Below are 27,918 nucleotides of genomic sequence, written 5' to 3'. Positions count from 1 at the left end.
TTAACTGTCAGCGTGACGGATGCGAGGTACGCCGATACGTTAGAGAATCCCATCGTCCTTAGGCTGGCTGATAAACACCTGCTGGAAGGTACGACTTTTAAGCAGAATGGCACTCAATCCCATAAAGCCACACGTGTGAAAGATCTCTTTCACACGTTCTTTGAGGATAGTGTGCTGAGCTCCCACGTCCGCCATGCTTGGTCTCCCAGGTCCCCAGAACCAATCCGCGTGATTATTGGCTTTGAGATTAAAGTCGCAAGTCTACTGCGATCGTCCGACCTCATTAAGGATGCTAAAAGACAACATAAAACGCCAATTTCTCACCATATCTTACGATACACTGTACAGTGCTGTCACAACATTGTCCCTCTACTACAGATACTGTTGATGAATGACGGCCGACATGAGTATTTGTAATTAAGAACATCGTCTTTGCTAAAAAATCGATTGTTAGGCAATTATTGCTTCTGTGGCGTAGGAGGCGCCATCTGTTAGTCATTTTGTGCACTTTTTTGTTTCAATAAAACCCCATGTCATTTCGAGCATGTTTGTCAATTTTTACCACTCTACCTGCAGTATTCCGTGAAGTATTGAATTTTCGAATGTTAACGGTCTTTTATGTCTTCCAGTATATTCATTCACTCTGAATTTTAATCCCAGTCATGAACCTTTCTTTCATTTCCGTCCACAGTGGTCGAGAGAATAAGCTCCCGGGCGCTGCGGGAAATGATATGTTATGAGGAACGTTCAAGTACTGCAGCACATTCTTTTCTCGACCAGTTTGTTCAAAAATTGTTCAAATGGCTCTGAGCACTATGTGACTTAACAGCTAAGGTCATCAGTCCCCTAGAACTTAGAACTACTTAAACCTAACTAACCTAAGGACATCACACACATCCATGCCCGAGGCAGGATTCGAACCTGCGACCGTAGCGGTCGCGCGGTTCCAGACTGAAGCGCCTAGAACCGCTCGACCACTCCGGCCGGCCGACCAGTTTGTTGAAAAATTCGGAATTTGTTATGGGACATCGTGAGATATTCCCGCTTTCGCCTCTACAATTTCATGAATTTGCGATAGGTGACGGCGTTATATGTAGCCTACAATAAATTTGCGTTCCAAACGGAGAGTTGTCATCGTGTTTCTTTTGGCGGAAAACCAGGGCATCGCAGATATTCATAGGCGCTTGCAGAATGTCTACGGAAATTTGTCAGCTAACAAACGCATGGTGATCGTTTGTCGAAGTGTCTGTCACCATCGCAAGGTCACGTAGACCTGTTCTCTCTTCCTAGTGCCGGCCAGCTGGACACAACTGTGACTGCTGCAATGTTCGGAAGTGCGGACACTCTCTTTCGAGGTGATCAACGGATCACAATCAGACACCTCGACGTCTCTGTTGGTAGTGCTGCGCACATGAGAGAAAATCACAAAAATTCATTTGACTGTCCGTCATCCTGCCCGGATATTGCACCTTGCGACTTCCATCTCTTTGGCCCTATGAAAGATGCATTCCGATGGGAAACGGTGCATGGATGATGCAGTAAGACGTTGGGTCCGATGTCAACCAGCAAGTGCTATCAAATGGACATACAGGCACTCCCAGTAAGGTTTTGTAGGGCAGTCGTATTGAACGGAGATTACGCTGAAAAATAGGGTTTTGTAAGCAGAAGAGTGGATAATAATATGACATGTGATTGTTGAAGTTTTCCCGGCGTACTGAATATTCTAGTCTGCAGCTCGTGGTCTTGTGATAGCGTTCTCGCTTCCCGCGCACGAGGTCCCGGGTTCGATTCCCGCCGGGGTCAGGGATTTTCCCTATCTCGAGACGAGTGTGTGTTGTTGTGTCGTCTTTATCATCATTCATTCATTACGGTCGGAGGAAGGCAGTGGCAAATTACCTCCGCTAGGACGTTGCCTAGTACGGCGGTGCGGGTCTCCTTCATCGTCCCCTACGCTCCTCGGAGTATGGGACCTCATCATCATCACTGAATATCCTATGAGGTTTTGGGGACTGCAGCCAGATCACGTGACCGCGGACAGACGCCTGAAGACGGCTGGACGGTTTTCAGCCGAAACATTGTGGCAAGAAGTCAACATGATCCGACTGCAATCCGGAAACCTCATAGAACAATACGGTGTATGGGAGTGCTGAAAGGAACCAACCTGATTTCATAAAGAAAATAAATGTGTTACATTACTTATTGAATGCCCCTCGTACAACACGTACTGAGAGTCTCGTAAGATGAATCTGCAGACACGCTGGATGACATTCAAGAAACCAGTTGAAGACTGCGGTGGCTCGGTAAGCGTCCTGGTGGAATGAAGTGCGAAGCCGTGTGCACTAGAGCAGAGCGCCGGTTCGTGTGTGCAGAGGTACGGCCGGCAGGTGGGAGGGGCGGAGCGCGTGTACGCGTTGTGCGCGCGCCACAGCCGCTTGGTGTCGCTGAGCCACGTGGGCATGGGCGCCGTGGCGTACTGCTTCTGGGTGGCGGTGCCCGCCGCCGTGGGCCGCCGCTGCCGCTCCGCCGACTGCCGCGCCACCACCGCGCTGCCCGCCGTCGTCTGGTGCCCCTTCCCCTTCACAGAGTCGCCGGCCTACGAGGTGAGCGCACAGCTCACTTAAATCCCTCTCTATTGCTGAAGTCGCCGTGACAAATGAAATTTGCTTCTATTCTAAATGGGATTATTACAAATTTTCAGTCGCCGGTAAAGCAGGTTACAGATTTCCCTCAGATTTTCCACAATGTCACCTAATGTCCAATGTGCTTTGTGATTAGACCACGGAGTCCCTTGCAAACCCGCCGGGAGAAATCTTCAGACATAAAGTAACTTCGGTTGCACGGCAAGAAACTGTAATGGGACCATTTCCGTTCGCAATTAATATAAATGACCTAGTATATAACGCCTAAAACTCCATGAGGCTGTTGATGTTTGATGCTGTTGTACTGAACTGTGAATTTACTTTCAAAATCTTTTCTTAAAGAATTTACTTTATTTACTAACGATTCATCAAGAACATTAACACATTTAATCACACTAGGTGAGCGTGGAAGTAGTTGCCAGGAAGAAACTGATGGAAAATGAAATTATTTTTAACAAATGTGAATTTTATTCCTAAAAGCTTTTTCAAACACAGATTTAAAGTTATAAGCAGTGAAGCACCCTCGAAATATCAAGTTACAAATTTATTTAGAGGCAGAAAGAACAATATTAACAGTATGAGCCTTCGGGCAGAGAAGCTTGCCTGCTCCCTTTCAACACGGCCGTAGTCATGACCGCTCACAACAACCTCTGAAAGAGTACACTGGTGAAAATCTGCAACGCACCAGATTACTTTAAACCAAAAAAAATTTTAACAACTCACACAAACACGTAAACTATGCACCCTGTAAGAGGGATGGAAATGCTACAACACTCAAATTACTTGCCACCGAAAGTGCAATTTTTTTAAGGACTATTACGGTGGTAGGGTGACAACCTTATAACGTAAAATGACTATTTAAATAAAACCCATAAAATGCAGACGTACACAAAATGTACGACATTCTCTACATTACACATATACCACCTCGTAAGATGATAGGCAAGATGAAAACATATTTCAAGAATTCGGCCTTTAAGCAATAAATTCGTTAACACCGAATCCGACAAACATGACAGAGGCAGGTATTAACGTACAGCAGACCGACAGACAGACAGACAGTAACGAACTGCCTAACAAATGCGGACGGGAGACAGACGAGCAAGCTGGGGACGGGAGACTGATTGGTTCAAATGGCTCTGAGCACTGTGGGACTTAACTTGTGAGGTGATCAGTCCCCTAGAACTCGAACCTGCGACTGTAGCGTCGCGCGGTTCCAGACTATAGCGCCTAGAATCGCTCGGCCACTCCGGCCGGCGGACGGGAGACTGACCACGAAAACAAGTAGAATTTATCAAATAAATGAAACAACATATCACAAATGAGTTTACTTCTAATAAACTGCGATGCCTGGCGAAGACCTAGCGCAGCACCCCCGAAACGCTCTCCTGAACCGTCCGCTGCCAACCGCTTCAACGGACGCATGAAGGTGCGCCGATGTCGCGTCTCACGGCATCGCAGCTCGCACCAGCCAGACCGATGTCGTGGGTTGGCTCCTGTTGCTCTCGTATCGGCCGCGAAGCCACTACCCCTCGCTATACGGAGTGGCCCAATGGACTGACGTGGCGACCTCACATGCGCCGACGCTCAAGACGGACAAGTCATCTTGTGTCCCAGTGCGCGACCGACCAACCGATCGACCCAACCGCCAATGACCATTGCCTGACAAACTCGAGCAGACTGGCGGCCTAACTCAACTAGCACTCCGGACGACAGACAGACATTGACTGCCCCATACTGACCCGGCTGACCAACTGGCCAGACTCGCCCCTAGCTGATGACTGACAGACTGCCCCTTCTCTGACTGACCCACTGCCGAGCCTTTTTTTTTTTTTTTTTCATTTATTGAATTTCAATTCCCCCCGAAGGGGGCGGGCTGGCAGCAGCTTAGTATGCCGCTCTTCAGCCGACAGATTTTGTGACAAAGAGCAAGAGAACAAATAAGAAAAACAACAGGCGATAAAATCGGAGACTTAGAGAGTAACAAGGCGAAAAGAAATCGTGGAACTTAAAACAACAACACAGGGATGATGACGCTAATAAAAATACATACGAAGTAGACAGGGAAAACAATAGACAATTAAAAAACACGGCGACAGTCTGGATTCTGTTCGCAAAGGAAATAAAATTCACACCGAGCGACAGCATGGTTTCTGTTCGCAACACGAGAAAGACAAACAACACTGAATAGTCACTGGAACACTGCACTAAAAAGTTGGCAAATGTGACACCACAGTCGAGAGCAGGTGGGGGGAAACTGGACAGAAGATGGGAAAACGAAAAAAGGGGGGGAAAGGAGAGTAAAAGCGAAGGGGGGAGCCGGGAAAGGAGCTGAAGGAGGATGAGGACCCATAAGAGGGGTGGGGGGCAGACGCGACAGGAGGGGAATACAAAAGGACTGGGGGGGGGGGAGAAGGGAGGTAGGGAGAGGTGTAGTGGGGGGAAGAACAGGACAGAAGTGGGGGGGGAGAGGGAGCCCAGGGAAAGGACAGAGGAAAGGAGGGGGATGGAGGATCAGAGTTGATAGGAAGGATAAATGGAGGGAGAGAGGGCATCATCCGGGAGGGGGAGTTGACGGAAGCCACCTCGGGAAAGGAGATGGAGGGTGTAGAGATGGAGGGTAGGGGGGACACAACGGTGAAGACGTGGCAGGGGGCGGGGATGGGAGAGGAGAGGAGCAACCAGGGGGTGAGGGGGTTCAAGACGGCGGGAGGTGTAGAGGATGCGGATATGTTCGAGGAATAGGAGCAGATGGGGGAAAGGAATGAGATCATAGAGGATCCGCGTGGGGGACGGGAGGCGGATACGGAAGGCGAGGCGGAGTGCATGACGCTCAAGGATCTGGAGGGACTGATAGAATTTGGGGGGGGGGGCAGATATCCAGGCAGGACTGCCACTGCCGAGCTCATAGCGCCCCTTAAATGCACGTGAACGGGCATCCAGGCATCCTTTTCCCTTTCCCACCAGAGGGAGACACCAGAGCTGCGGTTGCCACAGCGGCGCCACCGCCAGAAACGGAGGGCGACTGCTTCACGCAACGCGCTGCGGCGCGCTCTTCAAAACAGCAAATTTTACCACGGCTCATGTAGAATGCTCTACAAAACTTAAAGACGTATTGATAAAGTAACACAACATATTCAGTACTCGGTCGAAATGAGTGAAAGTGTGGCAGAATGTTGCCAGAGGTTTCCCAGTCGTGCACCGAAAGTTACAGGTCATATGGCCTAAAGTCAGTGTGACTATAACGTCAAATGGAATTGGCCTCACAACATGAGGCGGTTGAAGGAATGGGAAAAGACGGTGTCTATCAATGAGCCAGGAGTTATGTTGCACTATACAGGTGTTCTTCGTTGAAACGTGGCCGAGAGAAAACATTTGGATCACTTTGTGAAGAGACGGGCTGTTTCAGGCCTTTCTCCTCACATTTTATCTGCATACTGAATTTGCTTCATGTACTTTCCGACTTAGTTTTCACTTGCCAATTTTTCATCGGTATTGCGCGCTGATTATATGAGTGGTTAGGTGTAGCTTGTAGCAACGTGTGTTACCCATATCTCTGTACCTAACCTTTCGTTCTTGTGGTCGTTTTTTCCCATTAAATGCACCTGACCTTGGCCAAGAGAACTCCGTTTCCCTCGGATGAAAACAGAAGGAAATTTCAACCGCTTTGAAGGAGCTGCCTTTTGCTCAAAAGGGGCGGAATGGAAGACAACTTGCTGATATTGACTACAAAAGCGCATCTGACATTGACTGATTATTAAGAACGTGTGACTAATGTTAAATATACAAACGTACCGTACAATGAATCTACGAGCACGAAGGACTGGATATATTGAATATTCATCTGACAGCTATGATTATTTAAAGGAAATACAATTAAGTTAAGCATTTAGACTGAAGCGGAGAGTCAAAATTTGTACCAAGGCCGGGAATCGGACCGTGGTCTCCTGTTTAGCAGTCAAGAGTGTTAGACACGAAGCCACTTTGACACAGCGATTCACACAACTGCACGGATTACCCTGGCATGCCTCCCTAAAATGATTCAAATGCCTCTGAGCACTACGGGACTTAACATCTGAGGTCATCAGGCCCCTAGACTTAGAACTACTTAAACCTAACTAACTTAAGGACATCACACACATCCATGCCAGAGGCAGGGTTCGAACCTGCGACCGTAGCAGCAGCGCGGTTCCGGACTGAAGCGCCTAGAACCGATCGGCCACACAGGCCGGCATGCCTCCCTCCTCGATCCAAATTCTCACTGCCACCCCAGTCTGCTTTAAATTCCCTCTTACACACGAACAGAATTGGCGAGGCTTTCTATGGTCTGAAATAGCATCTCACTATCGAAGGTAAAGTCTCTGAAACCGTCTCATTTTATTTGTATACGAGGGTCACTCCAAAAGAAATGAACACTATTTTTTTTTTAAAATCCATCTCTTATTCTACATGTTTGAAAGTTTTACAGCGTGTAGATAGATCCTTTAGGAACAATATTTAGATTTGTCCACATAATTTCCATCCCTCTCGACTGCCTTTCGCCATCTTGGAACCAGCACCTGTATACACGTACGGTAAAATTCTGGACCAACCTGTTGGAGCCACTGATTGGCAGCGTGCACAAGGGAGTCATCATCTTCAAACCTTGTTCCACGAAGAGAGTCTTTCAGTTTCCCAAAGAGGTGATAGTCACATGGCCAGGTCAGGACTTAAGGAAGGCGTTTTAAGTGTTGTCCATCAAAGTTTTGTGATCGCTTCCATGGTTTTTTGACTGACATGTGGCCGTGCATTGTCGTGCAACAGCAAAACATCCTGCTTTTGCCGACGTGGTCGAACACGACTCAGTCGAACTTGAAGTTCCTTCAGTGTCGTCACATACGCATAAGAATTTATGGTGGTTCCACTTGGCATGATGTCCACAAGCAAGAGTCCTTCGGAATCGAAAAACACCATAGCCATAACTTTTCCAGCAGAAGATGTGGTTTTGAATTTTTGTTTCTTGGGTGAATTTGCATGATACCACTCCAGTGATTGCCTCTTCATCTCTGGTGAAAAATGATGGAGCCATGTTTCGTCTCCTGTCACAAGTCTTCCAAGAAATTCATCCCCACCATTCTCGTACTGTTCCAAAAGTTCGTTGCATACCGTTTTTCTTGTTTCTTTGTGAGCCACTGTCAACATCCTGGGAACCCACCTGGCACAAACCTTTTTTAGCGCCAACAATTTCAGTATTCTGCAAACACTTCCTTCCCCTATCCCTACGTAGCGTGACACTCCGTTCACTGTGATGCGTCTGTCAGCAGTCACCAATTCGTTAACTCTCTGCACATTGTCTGGAGTGTGTGCAGTACGAGGCCTGCCGCTGCGAGGACAATCCTCAATATTGCCGTGCCCGCTTTCATCACGTAACTTGCTTTCCCACCGACTTACTGTACTGCGATCGAAAGCAGCATCTCCATACACCTTTTTCAACCTCTTGTGGATGTTTCCCACTGTCTCGTTTTCACAGCACAGGAATTCTATGATAGTACGTTGCTTCTGACGAACGTCAAGTGTAGCAGCCATCTTGAAGACATTCTGTGAAGGCTCCACTCACGGGAACAATTGAACTAAGTTTGAAAACAAGTGGGAAGGATGTATCTACACACTGTAAAACTTTCACACAAGAAGAATGAAAACTGTATTTTTACAAAAATAGTGTGCATTTCTTTTGGAGTGACCCTCGTAGTATCTGCTTCAGCCTGGATCCCTCATTTACGTTCGACACGCCGTCGTGAGCGCTGGTGGAGACAGTGGACTGTAGTCCAGGAAATCTCTTGTGTTGAAGATTAGACCCTGATCATCCACCAAGGATCGATCAAGACTGCAGCAGATGGTCCCAGAATGGCCAGGAGGTTGCGAGAATGTATCACACCCGTTTAGTGTGGAGACGACAACTTTTAGATCATCTGTGATGACTCATAGTGGAGGTGAAGGAGGGCTGACCGCATACCAGCCTTCTCCTCAGCGACGACCCAATAGACAGCAACGGCAGACTACAGCTTTGGTGTGTTTCAGGCTGTCTGCATCGTGGTGTTGAAGTCAGCAAGCAGGTAGCAGGCAGGTCATCACCCACCAGCATGTCGTGGTTTCGCCGAAACTCGATAGACCGTCATTCTTCCTGCCTCTGTGCGACACAGGTTGAATGGCAGCATGGCTGCTTGTGTCTTTGAGCTACGAAAGCCTCGTTATTTAAAGGGCCAAAACCGTGCCTATGAGACGGTAGCGCTGGGTGTACGAGAGTTTTTGCCCTCGTTTGTTGTTCCCGTCAGTGCTTCTTGTCTCACTGTGGAAGTTCAGCAGTTATCCGGGTCACCGAGCTCAGGTCTTTCTGCCTATGTTTGACTTTGCAGTGGCCTCCCGGCGTTGGAGTTACGTTGTGTTACTCCACAGAGCCTTGCTACGTACCACTGCAACCATTGAGTTTCTACTCCCATCACTAGCCGTATGTTTTGTAATGTTCCCCTCATTCCCTGTCGTGTTTTGCATCGGCGGTGCGCCTTGTTGCACCGGCCCAGAGCTAGCTTTATCTGTTCAGCTCCTCTGACAGAACTATCTTTTTTTCTTAAATTTAAACATGTACAATAAAATTATTCTGCTGTGCAACAATAGATATAAGCTGTAGCGAACAACTGGTCAGATGCTGTATATACAAGAACTAGAAGGGAACGATAAGGGGCTGATGCTTGAATGCAATCGTTCTCTCCTACATCCATATCTACATCTGCGTGATTACTCTGCTATTCACAATAAAGTGCCTGGCAGAGGGTTCAATGAACCACCTTCAAGCTGTCTCTCTACCGTTCCACTCTCGAAAGGCTTGCGGGACAAACGAGCACTTAAATTTTTCTTTGCGAGCCCTGATTTCTCTTATTTTATCGTGACGATCATTTCTCCCTATGTAGGTGTGTGCCAATAGAATGTTTTCGCAATCGGAGGAGAAAACTGGTGATTGAAATTTCATGAGAAGATCCCGTCGCAATGATAAACGCCTTTGTTTTAATGATTTCCACTACAATTCACGTATCATGTCTGTGACACTATCTCCTCTATTTCGCTACAATACAAAACGAGCTGCCCTTCTTTGTACTTCTTCGATGTCATCCGGATCCCACATCGTGCAGCAACACTCCAGAATGGGGCAGACAAGCGTGGTGTAAGCAGTCTCTTTAGTAGACCTGTTGCACCTTCTAAGTGTTCTGACAATGAATCGCAGTCATTGGTTTGCTCTAACCACAATATTATCTATGTGATCGTTACAATTTAGGTTATTTGTAATTGTAATCCCTAAGTATTTAGTTGAATTTACAGCCTTCAGATTTTGTGTGACTTACCACGTAATCGAAATGTAGCTGATTTCTTTTAGTACTCATGTGAATAACTTCACACTTTTCTTTATTCAGGATCAATTGCCACTTTTCGCACCATACAAATATCTTAGCTAAATCATTTTGCAAGTCTTTTGATCATCTGATGACTTTACAAGACGGTAAATGACAGCATTATCTGCAAACAATCTACTATTCAACTTCTACACCGAACAAGCAGTGATGGAAATGAAAGAAAGAAATATTCAAGAGTTAGATCAAAATTCAGAGTGAAAAAATATCAATGATAAGACTTTCTGATGACATTGCTATTCTCAATGAATCTGTGCAAGAACTACAGTACTTGATGAATGTAATGAACATTTTAATGAGCACATTATACAGACTGTGAGAAACTGAAGAAAGACCAAAACAGCAAGAAGTGGCAGAAATGAGATAGGTGCTTAATTTAACATAAAGCTAGGGGTTACGTAGTACATGAAGAGAGTAATCTTGATACCGTGGAAGCTAAGTAACGATTATGGACGAAGTACATATTAAAACGTGACTACAAATGTCAAAGAGGGTATCTTATCAAGAAAAAAATTGTTAGTATCAAACGTAGGCCTTAATTTGATTAAGAATGTTCTGAATACGTCTGGAATGCACCATTATATGGAAATGAATTGTGGACTACAGAAAAATAGGAGGATAGGAGAACTGAAGCGTTTGAGATTCGGTGCTACAGAAGAATGTTACGGTAGCAGGTTCGAATCCTGCCTCGGGCGTGGGTGTGTGTGATGTCCTTAGGTTAGTTAGGTTTAAGTAGTTCTAAGTCTAGGAGACTGATGACGTCAGATGTTAAGTCCCATAGTGCTCAGAGCCATTTTTGAAGAATGTTAAAAATTAAGTGGACCGATAAGAAACGAGGACTGCCTACATGGTCATCAGGAAATAACTTTCATGGTACTAGAGGGATCCGTACGGCAACAGTAAGGGAAGACAGACACTGCAAATAGTCGAGGACGTTGGATATGACACAGAATGTCAAATTAAACACCTTTCAGCTGCCTAGTTTCCGAACTTATTTTATTTGGCTACCAGTTTCAGCGATTTACTACGCAATCTTCAGGCCCCTGACCGACGATTCAACATCGGTTCTGATAAAAATAGGGGTCAGCAATTCTGGTATTAGTAGAGTTGGGTTGTTTGGAGGAGGAGACCAGACAGCAAGTTCATCTGTCTCATCGGATTAGGGAAGGACAGGGAAGGAAGTCGGCCGTGCCCTGCCAAAGGAAACATCCCGGTATTTGCATGGAACGATTTAGGGAAATCACGGAAAACCTAAATCAGGATGGCCGGACGCGGGATTGAACCGTTGTCCTCCCGAATGCGAGTCCAGTACGCTATGCACTGCGTCACCTCGCTCGGTATATTAATAGATTTCTGCTTGCTATAGCGATACGTTCAACCAGCATCTGCCTACATCTGTCTCGGCAGATGATGGTTGAAATTATCGCTATAGCAAGCAGAAATCTACTAATACCAGTAGAAATTATCTGCAGAAACTAATAAGCTACAAAGCATACACGACACTAACACCAAGGAAGGAAAACCTGCAGCTGGTTAATTACCAAAGAAGTCAAAACTTCTGCAGTCACTTTGTTTTAAATAAATAATTCGATGGTATGTTTGTCAATAACAATAATTTTTCTTTCTCGTTTCTTACGACATCTGCAGCTAATCAGACGGTCTGTTGGTCCCTGCTACCTTTCAATAATATAACAGTAAAACATTAATCACACATGTGCTTTTGCTGTTCTTAATAACTAAGAATTAGTTGTCATACTTTTTTCTGTCTACAAGTTGTTTTCTGTTATTATTAGTGTGAGCGCATTTTGATCTCGCCACCTACTTCACTCACAGATACCCGTAGAATGAAATGAGTTCTTACCTGTATTTTTCCATTTTAGTTCCATTATATTATTAAGGCGATCGCGTATTACCATATGCATTATTTCACACTAATCTATGCCAGTTTCATGGCATATATCTTGAACTTGTGTTCAGCATGCTGCACACGCATTTATTTGGTCTCCAAAAATATGATCTTAGCTGTACTCTCTGTGGTAACAATAAGCGAGACACTGAATTATTGCTTATGCTACACTGAAGCACCAAAAATACTGGCATATTCATGCATATTCAAATACAAAGATATGTAAACAGGCGGAATACGGAACTGCGGTCGGCAACGCCTATATAAAACATGTGTCTGGCACAGTTGTTTGATCGGTTACTGCTGCTACAATGGTAGGTTATCAAGATTTAAATAAGTCTTAACGTGGTGTTACAGTCGGCCCACGAGCGATGGGACACAGCGTCTCCCAGGTAGCGATGAAGTGGGGATTTTCCAGTACGACCGTTTCACGAGTGTACCGTGAATATCACGAATCCGGTAAAACATCAAATATCCGACATCGCTGCGACCGGAGAAAGATCCTGCCAGAACGGGACCAACAACGACCGAAAAGAATCGTTTAACGTGACAGAAGTGCAACCCTTCCGCAGATTGCTGGAGATTTCAATGCTGGGCCTATCAACAAGTGTCAGCATGCGAACCATTCAACGAAACATCATCCAGATGGGCTTTAGAGCTGAAGGCCCATTCGTGTACTCTTGATGACAGCACTAGATAAAACCTTACTCCTCGCGTGGGCCAGTCAACACCGACATTGGACTGTTGATGATTGGAAACATATTGCCTGGTCGGACGAGTCTCGTTTCAAATTATATCGAGGGGATAGACGTGTACTGGTATGGAGACAACCTCATGAATCCATGGACCCTATATGTCAGAGGGGACTGTTCAAGCTGGTGGAGGCTCCGTAATGGTGTGAGGCGTGTGCAGTGGAAGTGATATGGGCCCCTGATACGTCTAGGTACGACTCTGACAGGTGACACGTACGTAAGCATCCTGTCTGGTCACCTGCATCCATTCATGTCTATTATGCATTCCGACGGACTTGGACAATTCCAGCAGCACAATGCGACACCCATTACGTCCACAACTGCTACAGAGTGGCTCCAGGAACACTCTTCTGAGTTTAAACACTTCCGCTGGCCACCAAACTCCCTAGATGTGAACATTATTGAGCACATCTGGGATGCCTTGCAACGTGCTGCCGGGAAAAAATCTCAACCATTCTCAAGGATTTATGGACAGTCCTTCAGGTTTCATGGTGTCATTTCCCTCCAGCACTACTTCAGACATTAGTCGAATCCATGCCACGTCGTGTTGCGGTTCTTCTGCGTGCTCGCGGGGGCCCTAACGATATTAGGGAGTCGTACCAGTCCCTTTGGCTCTTCTGTGCATATCAGTCGAATATATGTTTTGGTTCAAGAAACTCATTAGATCCTCGTTATGCTCTCTGTAAACTCTCAGTGGCACTTACATTGCTTGAGAATCATAGATGTAACATGAGTATTTCATTGAACTGTAATGTAATTAGCATTTTACAATAGTCTACGATATATTTCTATCGTAAACTGGATGTAACTCACACCACACACTAAATAATGAAAATACGAAAGTCGTAGTTTTGACAAGCGGCAAAACAAGGATGAACGAATGAAAAACGATGTCTCGAAAATTATATTTTAATTTAGACGTATTTCTTTTCAAATGCGTTGTAGTACTACTCGTTGCTGATTTGCCTGATCTGGAAGAAGGGACCAAACAGCGAGGTCATCGGCCCCATCGGATTAGGGAAAGAAGTCGGCCGTGCCCTTTCAAAGGAACTAACCCGACATCTGCCAGAAGTGACTTAGGGAAATCACGGGAAACCTAAATCAGGATGGCTGGACCCTTGATTGAACCGTCGTCCTCCCGATTGCGAGTGCAGTGTGCTAACCACTGCGCCACCTCGCTCGATGAAATGCGTTGTAGCTTACCTTACCTGGTACGTGAATTTAAAATCTGTTCATGGTTATTTCACGACAATTGATGTCTCTTAACATTCACAAAGAACAGGGTGAAATAGTAACACCATTTAACGACATATATGGCGTAAAAAGAGGACTTTCTTTAACACCACAGGAGACATCGGCGTGGTTCCAGCTGTAAAACAGTAACACTTTCCACAACAGTGAGTGTACACTGATAAACAATATCCGGACCCCTGTTAGCTCACATTAATTTGGTGTGTGTCCCTTCACATTTATGACAGCGTGAACTGTGATGTGGACACTTTCATTGAGGTATCTGAACGTCTGTGGACAAATAGGAGCCCATTCTTCCTCAAGAGCCGAGACCAGAGAAGGTTGTAGCTTACCTTGAGACAGCGGTCTGGAGCGAAATCGACGCCCTTTTTCCTTTTTTGTTCTCAGTCAGCAGCCTTCTAGCTAGTTTTCTGACGCTCGCTAAGAATTCCTCTCCTGTCCCAACTTTTTTATCTCAGAATAGCAACTGCAGCGTACATCCTCAGTTATTTGCTGAGTGTATTCCGATCTCTGACTTCTGAAGTTTTTACCCTCTACAGCTCCCTCTAGTACCATGGAGGTTATTCTGTGATTTCTTGACATATGTCCTATCGTCCTGTCACTCTTTCGAGTCAATGGCTTCCATATATTCCTTACCCTTCTTTCCTGACAGTGTTTTCCATATATTTCTTCCCTCGCCCATTCTTTGGAGAACCTCCTCATTCTTTACCTCATAAGTCCATCTAATTTTTAACATTCTTCTGTAGCACCAAATCTCAAATGCTTCGATTCTCTTCTCTTCATGTTTTCTCACAGTCCATGTCTCACCACCTTAGAAAGATGTGTTCCGAACGTACCTCAGAAATTTTTTCCTCAAATTAAGGTCTATGCTTGAGACATCTCTTGGCCTGGAGTGCCCATTTTGCCAGTGCTAGTCTGCTTTTTATGTCCCCTTTGCTCTGTCCATCAAGGGTTATTTTACTTCGTAGGCAGCAGAGTTCGTCTATTTCGTGACTACCAATTCAGATATTAAGTTATCCCTGTTCTCATTTCTGTTACTTCTCATTACTTTCGTCTTTCTTCGATCCATGTTCTGTACTCATTAGACTGTTCGTTCTTTTCAAGAGATCCCGTGATTCTTGTTCCCTTTTACTCAGGACAGCGATGTCATCAGCGAATCTTATCATTGATATCCAACTCTTGTACTTTTCTTTTATTTCCCATCATTGTTCGTTCGTTATATAGATTGAGCCATAAGGATGAAAGACTACACCCCTGTCTTACACCCTTCTTAATCCGAGCACTTCGTTCTTCGTCTTCCACTCTTGTTATTCCGTCTTGGTTCTTGTACGTAGCTGGCCGGTGTGGCCGAGTGGTTCTAGGCGCTGCAGTCTGGAACCGCGCGACCGCTACGGTCGCAGGTTCGAATCCTGCCTCGGGCATGAATGTGTGTGATGTCCTTAGGTTAGTCAGGTTTAAGTAGTTAAAAGTTCTAGGGGACTGATGACCTCAGAAGTTAAGTCCCATAGTGCTCAAAGCCATTTTTTCTTGTACGTATTGTGTATTACCCGCCTTTCCATATAGCTTACCGCCTTTTGTCTCAGCATTTCGAGCATCTTGGACCATTTAACATTGTCGAATGCTTCCTCCATATCGACATATCCCACGAACGTGTCTTGATGTTGCTCCACCCTTGCTTTCATTATCAACCGCAACGTCTGAACTGCCTCTCTGGCGCCTTTACCTTCCCTAAAGCCAAACTGATCATCAACTAACATATCCTCAGTTTTCTTTTCCGTTTTTCTGTATATTATTCTTGTCAGTAACTTCGATGCATCAGCTGTTAAGCTGATTGTGAGAAAATTCTCGTACTTGTCGGCGCTTGCTGTGTTCGGAATTGTGTGGTAGATTTTTTTTCGAAAATCAGATGTTACATCGCCAGTTTCACATGTTCTACACACCAACATAAATAACCATTTTGTTCCAGCACCACCAATGATTTTAGAAATTCCGATGGAATCTTATCTATCATTTCAGCCTTATTTGATCTCAAGTCGTCCAAAGCTCCTTTAAATTCTGATTTTAATACTAAGTCCCGTATCTCTTACCTGTCGTTTCCTGATTCTTCTATCACGTCGTCAGACAAGTCTTCCCCAAAGTCAGGCCTTCAGTGTACGCTTTCCACGTATGCACTCTCTCCTCTGCATTTAACAGTGGAACTCCCACTGCACCCTTAATGTTATCGCCCTTGCTTTTAATTTCGCCGAAGATTGATGTGACTTTCTATATTTTGAATCAGCGATTTATACGATCATCTCTTTTTCGATATCTTCGCATTTTTCATGCAGCCATTTCGCTTTAGCTACCAATTTATTTCATTCCTAAGTGTTTGTGTATTTCCCTGAACATTTTTGTACCTCCTTGTTTCGTTGATCAAGTGAAGTATTTCTTCTGTTACTCATAGTTCCTTCTTGCTTCCCTTCCCTGTTCCTATGTTTATCTCTCAAACTTCTGCCTTTGTCCATTTTAGAGAATTACATTCCTCTTCACTTGAATAGCTTACCGAGTTTCTCATTATCACAGTACCCTTAATCTCAGAGAGTTGCAACCGTACCTCTTCATTCCTTAGTACTTCCGTATTCCACTTCTTTACACATTGATCCTTCGTGACCAGTCTCTTATACTTCAGCCTTCTGAGTCTATATCTGCTCCTGGGTACGACTTACAACCCGATATCTGATTTCGGAAACTCTGCCTGCCCTTGATGTAATCTAACTGAAATCATCCTGTATTTCGTGGCTTTTTCCAAGTTTACCTCATCCTCTGGTGATTCTTGAACATAGTATACGGTATTACCATCTGAAACTTATTGCAGAACTCAATTAATCTTTCTCCTCTCCCATTCCTTCACCAAGCCTATATTCTCCCGTAACCTTTTCTTCTGCTCGTTCCCCTACAACCGTATTCCAATCCTCCATGACTATTAGATTTCCATCTCTCTACAACCGCATTCCAGTTCTCCATGACAGTTAGATTTTCATCTTCTTTTACGAACTGAATTATTGTTCATTATCCTCAGACACTTACTCTATCCCTTTATAATCTGCTTGCGACTTTGGCATGTATACTGAACTATCGTTGTCGGTGTTGTCTTGTTCACGATTCTGATGAGAACAACCCTATCACTGAACAGTTCACAGTAACTCACTCTCTGTCGTACCTTCCTGTTGATAAAGAATCCTACTCCTGTTATACCATTTTCTACTGCTGTTCATATTACTCTATATTCGATCAGAAATCCTTGTCTTCTTTCAGTTCATTTCACTGACTCCTCTATATCTACACTACTGGCCATTAAAATTGCTACACCACGAAGATGACGTGTTACAGACACGAAATTTAACCAACAGGAAGAAGATGCTGTGATATGCAAATGATTAGCTTTTCAGAGCATTCACACAAGGTTGCCGCCGGTGGCGACACCTACAATGTGCGGAGATGAGGAATGTTTCCCACCCATTTCTCATACACAACCAGCAGTTGACCGGCGTTGCCTGGTGAAACGTTGTGATGCCTCGTGTAAGGAGGAGAAATGCGTACCATCACGTTTCCGACTTTGATAAAGGTCGAATTGTAGCTTATCGTGATTGCCGTTTATCGTATCGCGACATTGCTGCTCGCGTTGGTCGAGATCCAATGACTGTTAGCAGAATATGGAATCAGTGGGTTCAGGAGGGTAATACGGAACGCCGTGCTGGATCCCAAAAATGGTTCAAATAGCTCTGAGCACTATGGGACTTAACTTCTGAGGTCATCAGTCCCCTAGAACTTAGAGCTACTTAAACCTAACTAACCTAAAGACATCACACACACCCATGCCCGAGGCAGGATTCGAACCTGCGACCGTAGCGGTCGCGCGGTTCCTAACGCTGGATCCCAACGGTCCCGTATCACTAGCAGTCGAGATGACAGGCACCCTATCCGCATAGCAGTAACGGATCGTGCAGCCACGTCCCGATCCCTGAGTCAACAGATGCGGACGTTTGTGAGACAACAACCATCTGCACGAACAGTTCGACGACGTTTGCAGCAGCATGGACTATCAGCTCGGAGACCATGGCTGCGGATACCCTTGACGCTGCATCACAGACAGTAGCGCCTGCGATGGTGTACTCAACGACGGACCTGGGTGCACGAATGGCAAAACGTCATTTTTTCGGATGAATCCAGACTGCAAAAACACTTCGGTACTGTCAGTCCCCGTTATCTCCGGTTGTAAGTGATCTATGGTTCAAATGGCTCTGAGCACTATGGGACTCATCTGCTGAGGTCATTAGTCCCCTAGAACTTAGAACTAGTTAAACCTAACTAACCTAAGGACATCACAAACATCCATGCCCGAGGCAGGATTCGAACCTGCGGCCGTAGCGGTCTTGCGGTTCCAGACTGCAGCGCCTTTAACCGCACGGCCACTTCGGCCGGCTGTAAGTGATCTATTACAGATTGAAATCTCACTTCTCTTCATCCAGTTACCGGCGCCATCTGCCCATTTACGAACTTGTGTAAATTCAGTAATTATCATGAACTATTACTAACAGTTCTTGTGATTAACTTACTCCATGAAGGAGCTTTTCTTCGTGTACTTGCTAATGTTTATTACATACTTATTTCTTCTACAGGAATTTCCAAACGAAACAACTAAATACAATAATATCTTGGAAGTGGGGTCCATCGTCTGAGTGAAATTATCAACTGCCATTAATTTCGTTAATTAGGTTTATTTATTAGTCTAGCCTGATCGATTGATTTCGCTCTCTGTGGCCGTTGTGAAGCGATCATTATGTGAAGACAACTTTTTTTATAACAAAACAACTAAGGGGAAAAGCTAGATTACGTACACGACAACCGCCGATAATTCGCCAAGCGACCACCTCGTCATTTCCTAGATATAAATGCGTCAAGAGAGCATTATGTTCCTTGAAAATGACAGTTGATCACCTGTCGAAATACCAGTGGTTGTCAAAGATGTCACCCAGCTGTATTCATGTAGGTTGTCTGAACATGTTATATGCAGGGAGGAACTTAAGCTTCACAACTTTTTTATAATTTATTAGTAGTTATTGATTACTCTGTAACTGCCAGAGGGGCTGATAGTAAAGACAATAATAGATACAGTGTAATTAAGGAAAAACGTCATTTAATAATCTAGACACCCGGAATCAGACTATATATTATATATATATATATATATATATATATATATATATATATGTGTGTGTGTGTGTGTGTGTGTGTGTGTGTGTGTGTGTGTGTGTGTGTGTCTGTCCCAACTGCCAGTCACTGCACTAACGATTTATCCTCTGCAGGTCTTTCTGCGTTTTGTTACAGTCTTCTGGCGTTGCAGCCTTCCTGTCATATGAGGGCTACAACGCCAGAAGACTGTATGGAATGCAGAAAGACCTGCTGCCAATCGATGGTTGGTTCAGCGACTGACAGTTAACTCTGAACGTGATGACTCTGAACGTAAGTAAATGGAACATACTGCGCGTAGCTACGGTCGCAGGTTCGAATCCTGTCTCGGGCACGGATGTGTGTGACGTCCTTAGGTTAGTTAGGTTTAGGTAGTTCTAAGTTCTAGGGGACTGATGACCTCAGAACTTGAGTCCCATAGTGCTCAGAGCCATTTGAATCATTTTTTTACTGCGCGTAAATAGGCGAAAAGATCCATTTCCGTACGATTAAACTATGGGTAGAAAGTCTGTGGAACCAATGACAACCGTAAAATATCTAGGAATAACCGTGCGGAGCAAACAAAAGTCGAATGACCGCATCAAACAAATTGTACAAAAAGCAGATGCCAGACTAAGATTCAATAGGAGAATCTTAAGGAAATCAAATTCACCCACCAAAGAAGTGGCTTACAAAATACATGCTCGATCGATTACTGTGTTTCTCTACATATATGTCGCGAAATAACCACGGTGAAAAAAATCAGTTCGTGCAGTTTATCGACTTTCCTTCCCACGCACCACTGCAAATGAAATAGTGAAGGGCAAACTCTACAGTGGTACCAGCGTTTACCCTCCGCCAAGCATGGAGCGATAGCTTGCGGATTATAGATGCATGAGAGTCAGTATAATGAAAGCAGAACACCCGCCACAACGGGAACATGGAATGATTCCATTCCAAAGTCTTTACAACACACGTTAAGACATTTACGCCACTGGGAGACAAGACAATCAGTTCTTGTACCGTAGAACACAATAGGGCATTGACTGATCCAAAAGCGCACTCACACTTGAACTTCCTCACCCAACGGAAACCAACGTCCACAGCTGTCTTTCACAATGGCAAATATCAGGGCTTTACAGAGGATGTTGCAGGGTTTCCCAACCAAATCAGTGAAGCATAGCCTACGTCCGACTGGCAGTGTGGGGGAGGACGTTATCGTGAAACAGGATGATTCTATAGGACAGCATTCCGACAGCCTGAGGGAAAACTCTAAGCCAACAGTGGAAACATTCCAAATCTCCCTCGACAAAGAAATCCAAAGTGGTTCACACAAGTTCCCGTAAGATCATGGTAACCTCCTTCGACAGCAGGGGCCCTCTGCTCATCGAGTTGTCTAAGCGCGAAACCGAAATCAGTGCGCAGCGCTATAAAGACACTTTGTAGAAACTGCGACACGCCATAAAGTCAAAACGCCCAGGAGTGCTGTCGCATGGAATCATCCTGTTACACGATAATACCCGTCCCCACACTGCCAATCGGACAAGGGCTACGCTTCTGCGATTTGGTTGGGAAACACTGAAACATCCTCTGTACAATCCAGATCTTTCATCGTGTTATTTACACGTCTTTGGCACATGATGAAAGACAAAACTGGACGTCGGTTTCGGTCGGATGGGAAAATGCAAGAGTGGGTGTGGTTGTGGATCCGTCAACGGCCGACCGCGTTCTACGATACAGGATCTGATCGTCTCGTCTCCCAATGGGATACATGTATTAACGCGTGTGGTGATTAGTTTTGAATGAAACCGTTCCATGGTCCTTATAGCTGTAAATGAGCCTCTTACAGCCAAAATGGTGTTAATCCACTAAACAATGTTTTGGAGTATGAAGACTTTTAGTAGAATAGTAGTTGGAATTTCCAGAATACTACAAGCAAAAATTTCCCCACCCCATTTATTCACGACTGATTCTTTTATCTCATATTTTACACATATCCCCATTTTACAAGTAAGTTATAAGCTCTTAAGTGACTTACGCCACTTTGGCTTTACACAGATTGAGCGTGTGGTTCAAGAAAGAACTTGATTACTTAATGAAAAAGAATATTCTTTATTTAAAATCAGTGTATTACGTCAAAAAAATTATATAATCAGTGCCATTTAATTAGATATCAGCCATAAAAGTTTCTGCTGCTAAACGTCCCTAACATCGTCAGCAAGCAATGATCCATTGTGTCCAACAGGGGTAGAAGCGTGAAGGTTTAAACAGTACGCACCATAGATAGGGGGAATGTAGGCGAAAAGGTCTTGTACATCCTTTTTGCCTCTCCTGTCACAGGCCTTGGTCCGTTGAAGAGTTGGGACAAAGGTATATTTGTCAGTGATAACGGCCGTCCTCGTTCCCTGGTAGTCTGATGTTCAGGTTGAAAAATAGAAGCTCATCAGACATGTTCTTCTTGTGTAAGATTGCAAATGGATCGGATTTCTGATACCTAGTCCACTGCATCCTTATCCATGAAACTGGACGGATTCCTTCATCAAACTTCGTCTTTCGAATGGTTTTTTTCCATATTTTCTGTAGCTGAAAGCCCTTCGCCAGACTTCACAATAAGGTGGACAGGATTCGTTTTCCTTGATGTCGTGGTAACTCGACACAAGTCAGAAGGGCAAAAAAATCAGTTGATTCTTACTGTACAATCCAATTAAGCCACAGTCTGAGTAGTTCGAAAAATAGGAATGAGCACTGATCACAAAGTTTTGCTCAATGATTTCAGTGTTGTCAACTTCATTCAAAACTAGCTTCAATAAATTTAATACCATGTACATCTACATGAATACACTGCAAATCAAACTTAAGTGCCTAGCAGAGGGTTCATCGAACCACCTTCACAATAATTCTCTATTATTCAGCTCGCGAAGAGCGCGCGGGCAAAACGAACCCCTACATCTTCCCGTGGGAGCTCTGACTTCCCTTATTTTACTATAATGATCGTTTTTCCCTATGTAGGTCGACGCCCACAAAATATTTTCGCATTTGGTGAAGAAATCTGGTGATGGGAGTTTCGTAAGGAGATCCCGCCGCAACGAGAAACGCCTTTGCTTTAATGATGTCCACCCCAAATCCTGTATCACATTCTCTCCCGTATTTCGCGATAACACAAAACGTGCTCTTCTTTCAGCTTAATCGGTGTACTCGGCTTCATCTTTGGTAAGAACCCCACAACACGCGTCCAAAGGAGGACGGACAAGCGTAGTGTAGGCAGCTCTTTAGTAGATCTGTTGCATCTTTTAGGTGTTCTGCCAATAAATCGCAGTCTTTGGTTCGCCTTCCTCACATCTTTTATGTTTTCTTTCCAATTTAAGTTGTTCGTAATTGCAATTCCTAGGTATTCAAGAAGAATATAATAATTCCAATCCCAAAGAAAGCAGGTGTTGACAGATGTGAAAATTACCGAACTATCAGTTTAATAAGTCACAGCTGCAAAATACTAATGCGAATTCGTTACAGACGAATGGAAAAACTGGTAGAAACCGAACTCGGGGAAAATCAGTTTGGATTCCGTAGAAATATTGGAATACGTGAGGCAATACTGACCTTACGACTTATCTTAGAAGAAAGATTAAGGAAAGGCAAACCTATGTTTCTAGCATTTGTAGACTTAGAGAAAGCTTTCGACAATGTTGACTGGAATACTCTCTTTCAAATTAAAGGTGGCAGGGGTAAAATACAGGGAGCGAAAGGCTATTTACAATTTGTACAGAAACCAGATGGCAGTTATAACAGTCGAGGGGCATGAAAGGGAAGCAGTGGTTGGGAAGGGAGTGAGACAGGGTTGTAGCCTCTCCCAGATGTTATTCAATCTGTATATTGAGCAAGCAGTAAAGGAAACAAAAGAAAAATTCGCAGTAGGTATTAAAATCCATGGAGAAAAAATAAAAATTTGAGGTTCGTCGATGACATTGTAATTCTGTCAGAGACAGCAAAGGACTTGGAAGAGCAGTTGAACGGAATGGACAGTGTCTTGAAAGGAGGATATAAGATGAACATCAACAAAAGCAAAACGAGGGTAATGGAATGTAGTCGAATTAACTCCTGTGATGCTGAGGGAATTAGATTAGGAAATGAGACACTTAAAGTAGTAGATGAGTTGTGATATTTGGGGAGCAAAATAACTGATGATGGTCGAAGTAGAGAGGATGTAAAATGTGGACTAGCAATGGCAAGGAAAGCGTTTCTGAAGAAGAGAAATTTGTTAACATCGAGTATAGATTTAGGTGTCAGGAAGTCGTTTCTGAAAGTATTTGTATGGAGTCTAGCCATGTATGGAAGCGAACCATGGACGATAAATAGTTTGGACAAGAAGAGCATAGAAGCTTTCGAAATGTGGTGCTACAGAAGAATGCTGAAGATTAGATGGGTAAATCACTTAACTAATGAGGAGGTATTGAATAGAATTTGGGAGAAGAGGAGTTTGTGGCACAACTTGACAAGAAGAAGGGACTGGTTGGTAGGACATGTTCTGAGACATCGAGGGATCACAAATTTAGCATTGGAGGGTAAAAATCGTAGAGGAAGACCGAGAGATGAATACACTAAACAGATTCAGAAGGATGTAGCTTGCAGTAAGTTCTGGGAGATGAAGAAGCTCGCACAGGATAGAGTAGCAAGGAGAGCTGCATCAAACCAGTCTCAGGACTGAAGACCACAACAACAACAGATATTTAGTTGAATTTACGGCCTTTATATTCGACTGATTTATCGCACAACTGAAGTTTAAGGGATTCCCTTTAGCACTCATGTGGATGAACTCACACTTTTCATTATGTAATGTCAGTTGCCAATTTTGTCACCATACGGATATCCTTTCTAAATTGTTTTCATCTTATTATGACTTTACTAGACGTTAAACGACAGCATCATCTGCAAACAACCTAAGACGGCTGCTGAGTTTGTCTCCTAGATCGTTTATACAAGTAAACCACCTCGAGGAGCGCCAGAAATCACTCCTTTTTTACTCGATGACTTTCTGTCAGTTTCTGCGAACTGGACCTCTCTAACAAGAATCATGAATCCAGTCACTTAACTGAGACGATATTCCATAAGGACGCAATTTTATTACAAGCCCTAGTATAGTGTCAAAAACCTTTTGGAAACCTAAAAATACGGAATCAATTTGAAAACCCTTGTCCATAGCACTCAACACTTCGTGTGGGAAAGAGCCATCTTCCAGTTCCGGTTTTATCCTGGAATGTATCGCTGTATAATACAATGTGTTTTGCTGTTAGTGCAAAAATACGGCGTCAGCCTTAGTAGAATTAACAAAAGTTGTACTTGATGTTCTTGATAAAGATGAGTGTGTCACAGGCATATTTTTGGATCTTTCTAAGGCGTTTGATACAGTCGACCACAAGATTCTATTAAATAAATTAGAAGCGTTAGGAATAAGAGGGGTAGGTAATGACTGGTTTCGATCATACCTAACAGATAGGGTACAAAGAGTAGAGATAACACATGCTTCAAATAGATCTAAAAATTTAGTAAAACACTTATCAGATCCAAAATGCATTAATATAGGGGTTCCGCAAGGTAGCATATTAGGACCAATACTGATACTAATATACATCAATGACCTTCCCAGTAGCGTTACTCATGGTGAAAAAATCCTCTTCGCTGATGACAGCAACATTATAGTTACGATAAAACAAGAGAACCCCTTGCCGAAAAAGCAAATGAAACTCTCAAGGAAGTTTATGGTTTGTCAATAAGTAATCAAGTGACACTGAACATAAAGAAAACTAATGCCATAAATTTCAGTTTGAAGAGGAAAAATGACAACGTTAAATTAAATGTAGATGGCACCTCTACAGACTGTGTAACAAATGCAAAATTTCTAGGAATGAATATCGATTCTCAGCTGAAGTGATGTGAACACACAAAGGTACTTGCAAACAGAATGTCATCAGCATCTTATGCCCTTAGAATCCTGTCATCAGTGTGTAACATGCAGTGTCTTTTAGTTACATATTATTGATATGTAAGCTATGGCGTTCTTTTTTCGGAACAAATGCACAAAATATGAACACAATTTTCAAACTCCAGAAAAGAGCCATAAGAATAATAACCAAAAATACTAGTCGAGCTCATTCTAAAGATCTGTTCAGAACACTGGGGATTTTAACTGCTCCATGTGAATACATTTACCAGTCAGTTGTACACATCAAAAATAACATTGGTAATTACTGTGCAAACAGCTCTGCCCATAACCATGCAACAAGAGATAGTCTCAACTTACATTTACCAAGAAAAAAATAAACATGAAACTCAAAACAGCATTTTCTACTTAGGAATAAAACTTTACAATAAAAAAGCTACAACAACTACTGCTACTACATTTCATGTGGTTGTCTATATATGCACTATTTGCTGTGAGCCTCTAGATCCTACAGTTCATCCCAACAATTCATGTAGTCTTGTCCTGTTGATAACTCATGACAACCAAATAAATAAATTTGTAAATTACGCCTATAATAAGCGATTTGGCATGTTAGTTTTAGGAATTAATTATTTTTCCAAATCAAGCGAAAAACAGTAATATGGGCTATCAGAAGCCGATTTTTCGCAGTATTTTTTCACAGTCTCTATTACCTCCTCTGTCTTTCCTAGGTGAAGTTCATAGTCAAGCTCAACTTTTCTCCTTTCTTGGTCATCTACTGAGATGTTCATCTTACTTCTAAATAAATTATGTTTCATACAAGTGTCCTTATGAGGAGCATGCAATTATATATTGGACTCCGTATTAAATGTCCTATGGTAAATGTATTCTTTAAATGGTGCTTTGCCCCTTTCAGTACAATAGTCCTTGTAGAGGCTAAATAACTAGCGGATATTTAGATTTTCTAAAAAGTGTTTTCGGTTTGGATTATGGGATCTGGTGTAACGGTATTGATAAGTAAAAAATGTTGATATGTGATCCCGTACCACTGTCAATTGTTCATCAGTTGTTTTAGTTACAGGAACTCCCTTTCCCCGGTTGTCTGAGCCTAGTGACTGTCCAGCTTTCATTTTCCTAGTGGCCCCAGTCATCCCCACCATCAGATATTTGGAAGGCTTTTAAGTAATATTCTTGACATACGTCACAGATGTTCCATCGTTTCACGTAACATAACAATGCGTAGCAGTGGGCTTTGCTGCTCTACTACTATCTTTAGGCCTATGACATTTAGAGTTTTCTTGCTTTATTAAACCACATGAAAATGCGTTCTGGACTGTGAAAGAACCTGTTTCCAGAATGAGTCAAAAGCATTTTCTCATGAATCCTCTCCATTTTTTTTTTCAAAACATTTATTCTTGCGATTAAAATTAGGATTACTAATTTTTTTCCCCGGTAACTAATTTTCCTTTTTCGCTTTTGTCAGGTTTTCCTACGTTTATCAGTCTCTTTCTTTCTTCTTTCTCGATCTGGCTCATATTCTGTTTCTTCAGGCATATTTTAACATAATCTGGCTTTAATTAGTCAGATTTTTTGCAAACTACCATAAAAGCTGATTAACTGAAACATAATCCCAAACTGACAGAATATGTATACATAAAACGGTTAAAAAATTATTAAAACAATAAATGAATAATTTAGTTTAAGGAAATAATACATCTTTATTTAAAATATATACACTGGTATGTACATTTATAATTTTCTTTCTTTAGCTTAAAACAGAACATAAACAACAAAAACGCTCACGAGTGGTTATCTCTAGTTCAAAGACACATATTCGCCGTTAGATCCATTGTCAGCCAATATACTTGGTGTATTAACATTGCCCCTGTCGTTTTCAGAGCTCACTGATTCGCTCATTTAAAAAATAAAATAAATTTCAATTTGCAAAATGATGTGAAATATACAATTAGTAGCAGGTAGCGTCCATGACATTATAACTAAAAGGATAACTGGATGTGAAATATACAATTAGTAGCAGGTAGCATCCATGACATTATAACAAAAAGGATAACTGGAGTAGTGGTGTAACTCCCAGTTACACAACTGTGGTTATCAACAGATAGATAGCTAAACTTGTGCCCCCATGTGTGGAGCTGTTTAGAGAACTAGGAGGTACCCGATTCCTGTTGTTAGATTAACATATTCAGAATTCATTTATAGTATTAAAAAGAGGAGTTACACCAAATTGGCTTGAAAAGGCTCAAATGTAGACATGATGTGACAATTGTTGTCCCTTTCTTGATTGCAGGCGGTGTACGCTGCCGTGTCGGTGGCTATGTTCTACGGTTACATCCTGACCACGACGCTGGACGCGTTCTTCTTCACGCTCATCATCTACACGGCGGGCCAGCTGCGTGTGCTCAACCTGATGGCCAGGGACCTCTGCGCTCGCGGCAGCCTGCAGCAGATGAACGCTCGTCTCGCCGACTGCGTCTCCTACCACGTCCATATCGAGAGGTAGTCGAAGCCGCTTGGAAACACTGTCTCTCTCTCTCTCTCTCTCTCTCACACACAGACACACACACACACACACACACACACACACACACACACACACACAGGTAGTCAGACGCTGTGCTGGCTGCCAACTTGACAGTCGAATGTACGGTAGGACAGAAATGCGGTATCAGCTCGTTTAATCGCGGCCATATCATGGATGCCTCTCACAACAGAGACCCTACTACTTTGGCAGGCACAGCGCTTTTCACATTCCACAGTGCAAATTATT

At 43.4% G+C, this 27,918-nt stretch overlaps 1 protein-coding gene across 1 annotated transcript in view; it reads left to right on the top strand.

The window, feature by feature from the left end:
* Positions 1-2,240: 2,240 nt before the first annotated feature.
* The window catches only part of LOC124795650 (odorant receptor 4-like), a 92,241-nt gene continuing 66,563 nt past the window's right edge, over positions 2,241-27,918 (top strand). The window contains exons 1-3 of the mRNA XM_047259723.1: positions 2,241-2,300; positions 2,370-2,501; positions 27,439-27,647. Coding sequence (XP_047115679.1) covers positions 2,241-2,300; positions 2,370-2,501; positions 27,439-27,647 — 401 coding nt within the window. The remainder of the gene's footprint in view (positions 2,301-2,369; positions 2,502-27,438; positions 27,648-27,918) is intronic.

The sequence above is a fragment of the Schistocerca piceifrons genome, chromosome 4 (assembly GCF_021461385.2).
Source record: "Schistocerca piceifrons isolate TAMUIC-IGC-003096 chromosome 4, iqSchPice1.1, whole genome shotgun sequence".
In the NCBI taxonomy this organism is placed as follows: Eukaryota; Metazoa; Arthropoda; class Insecta; order Orthoptera; family Acrididae; genus Schistocerca; species Schistocerca piceifrons.
Note: the sequence above shows the minus strand (reverse complement) of the source record. Positions and strands in the feature narration are given on the sequence as shown.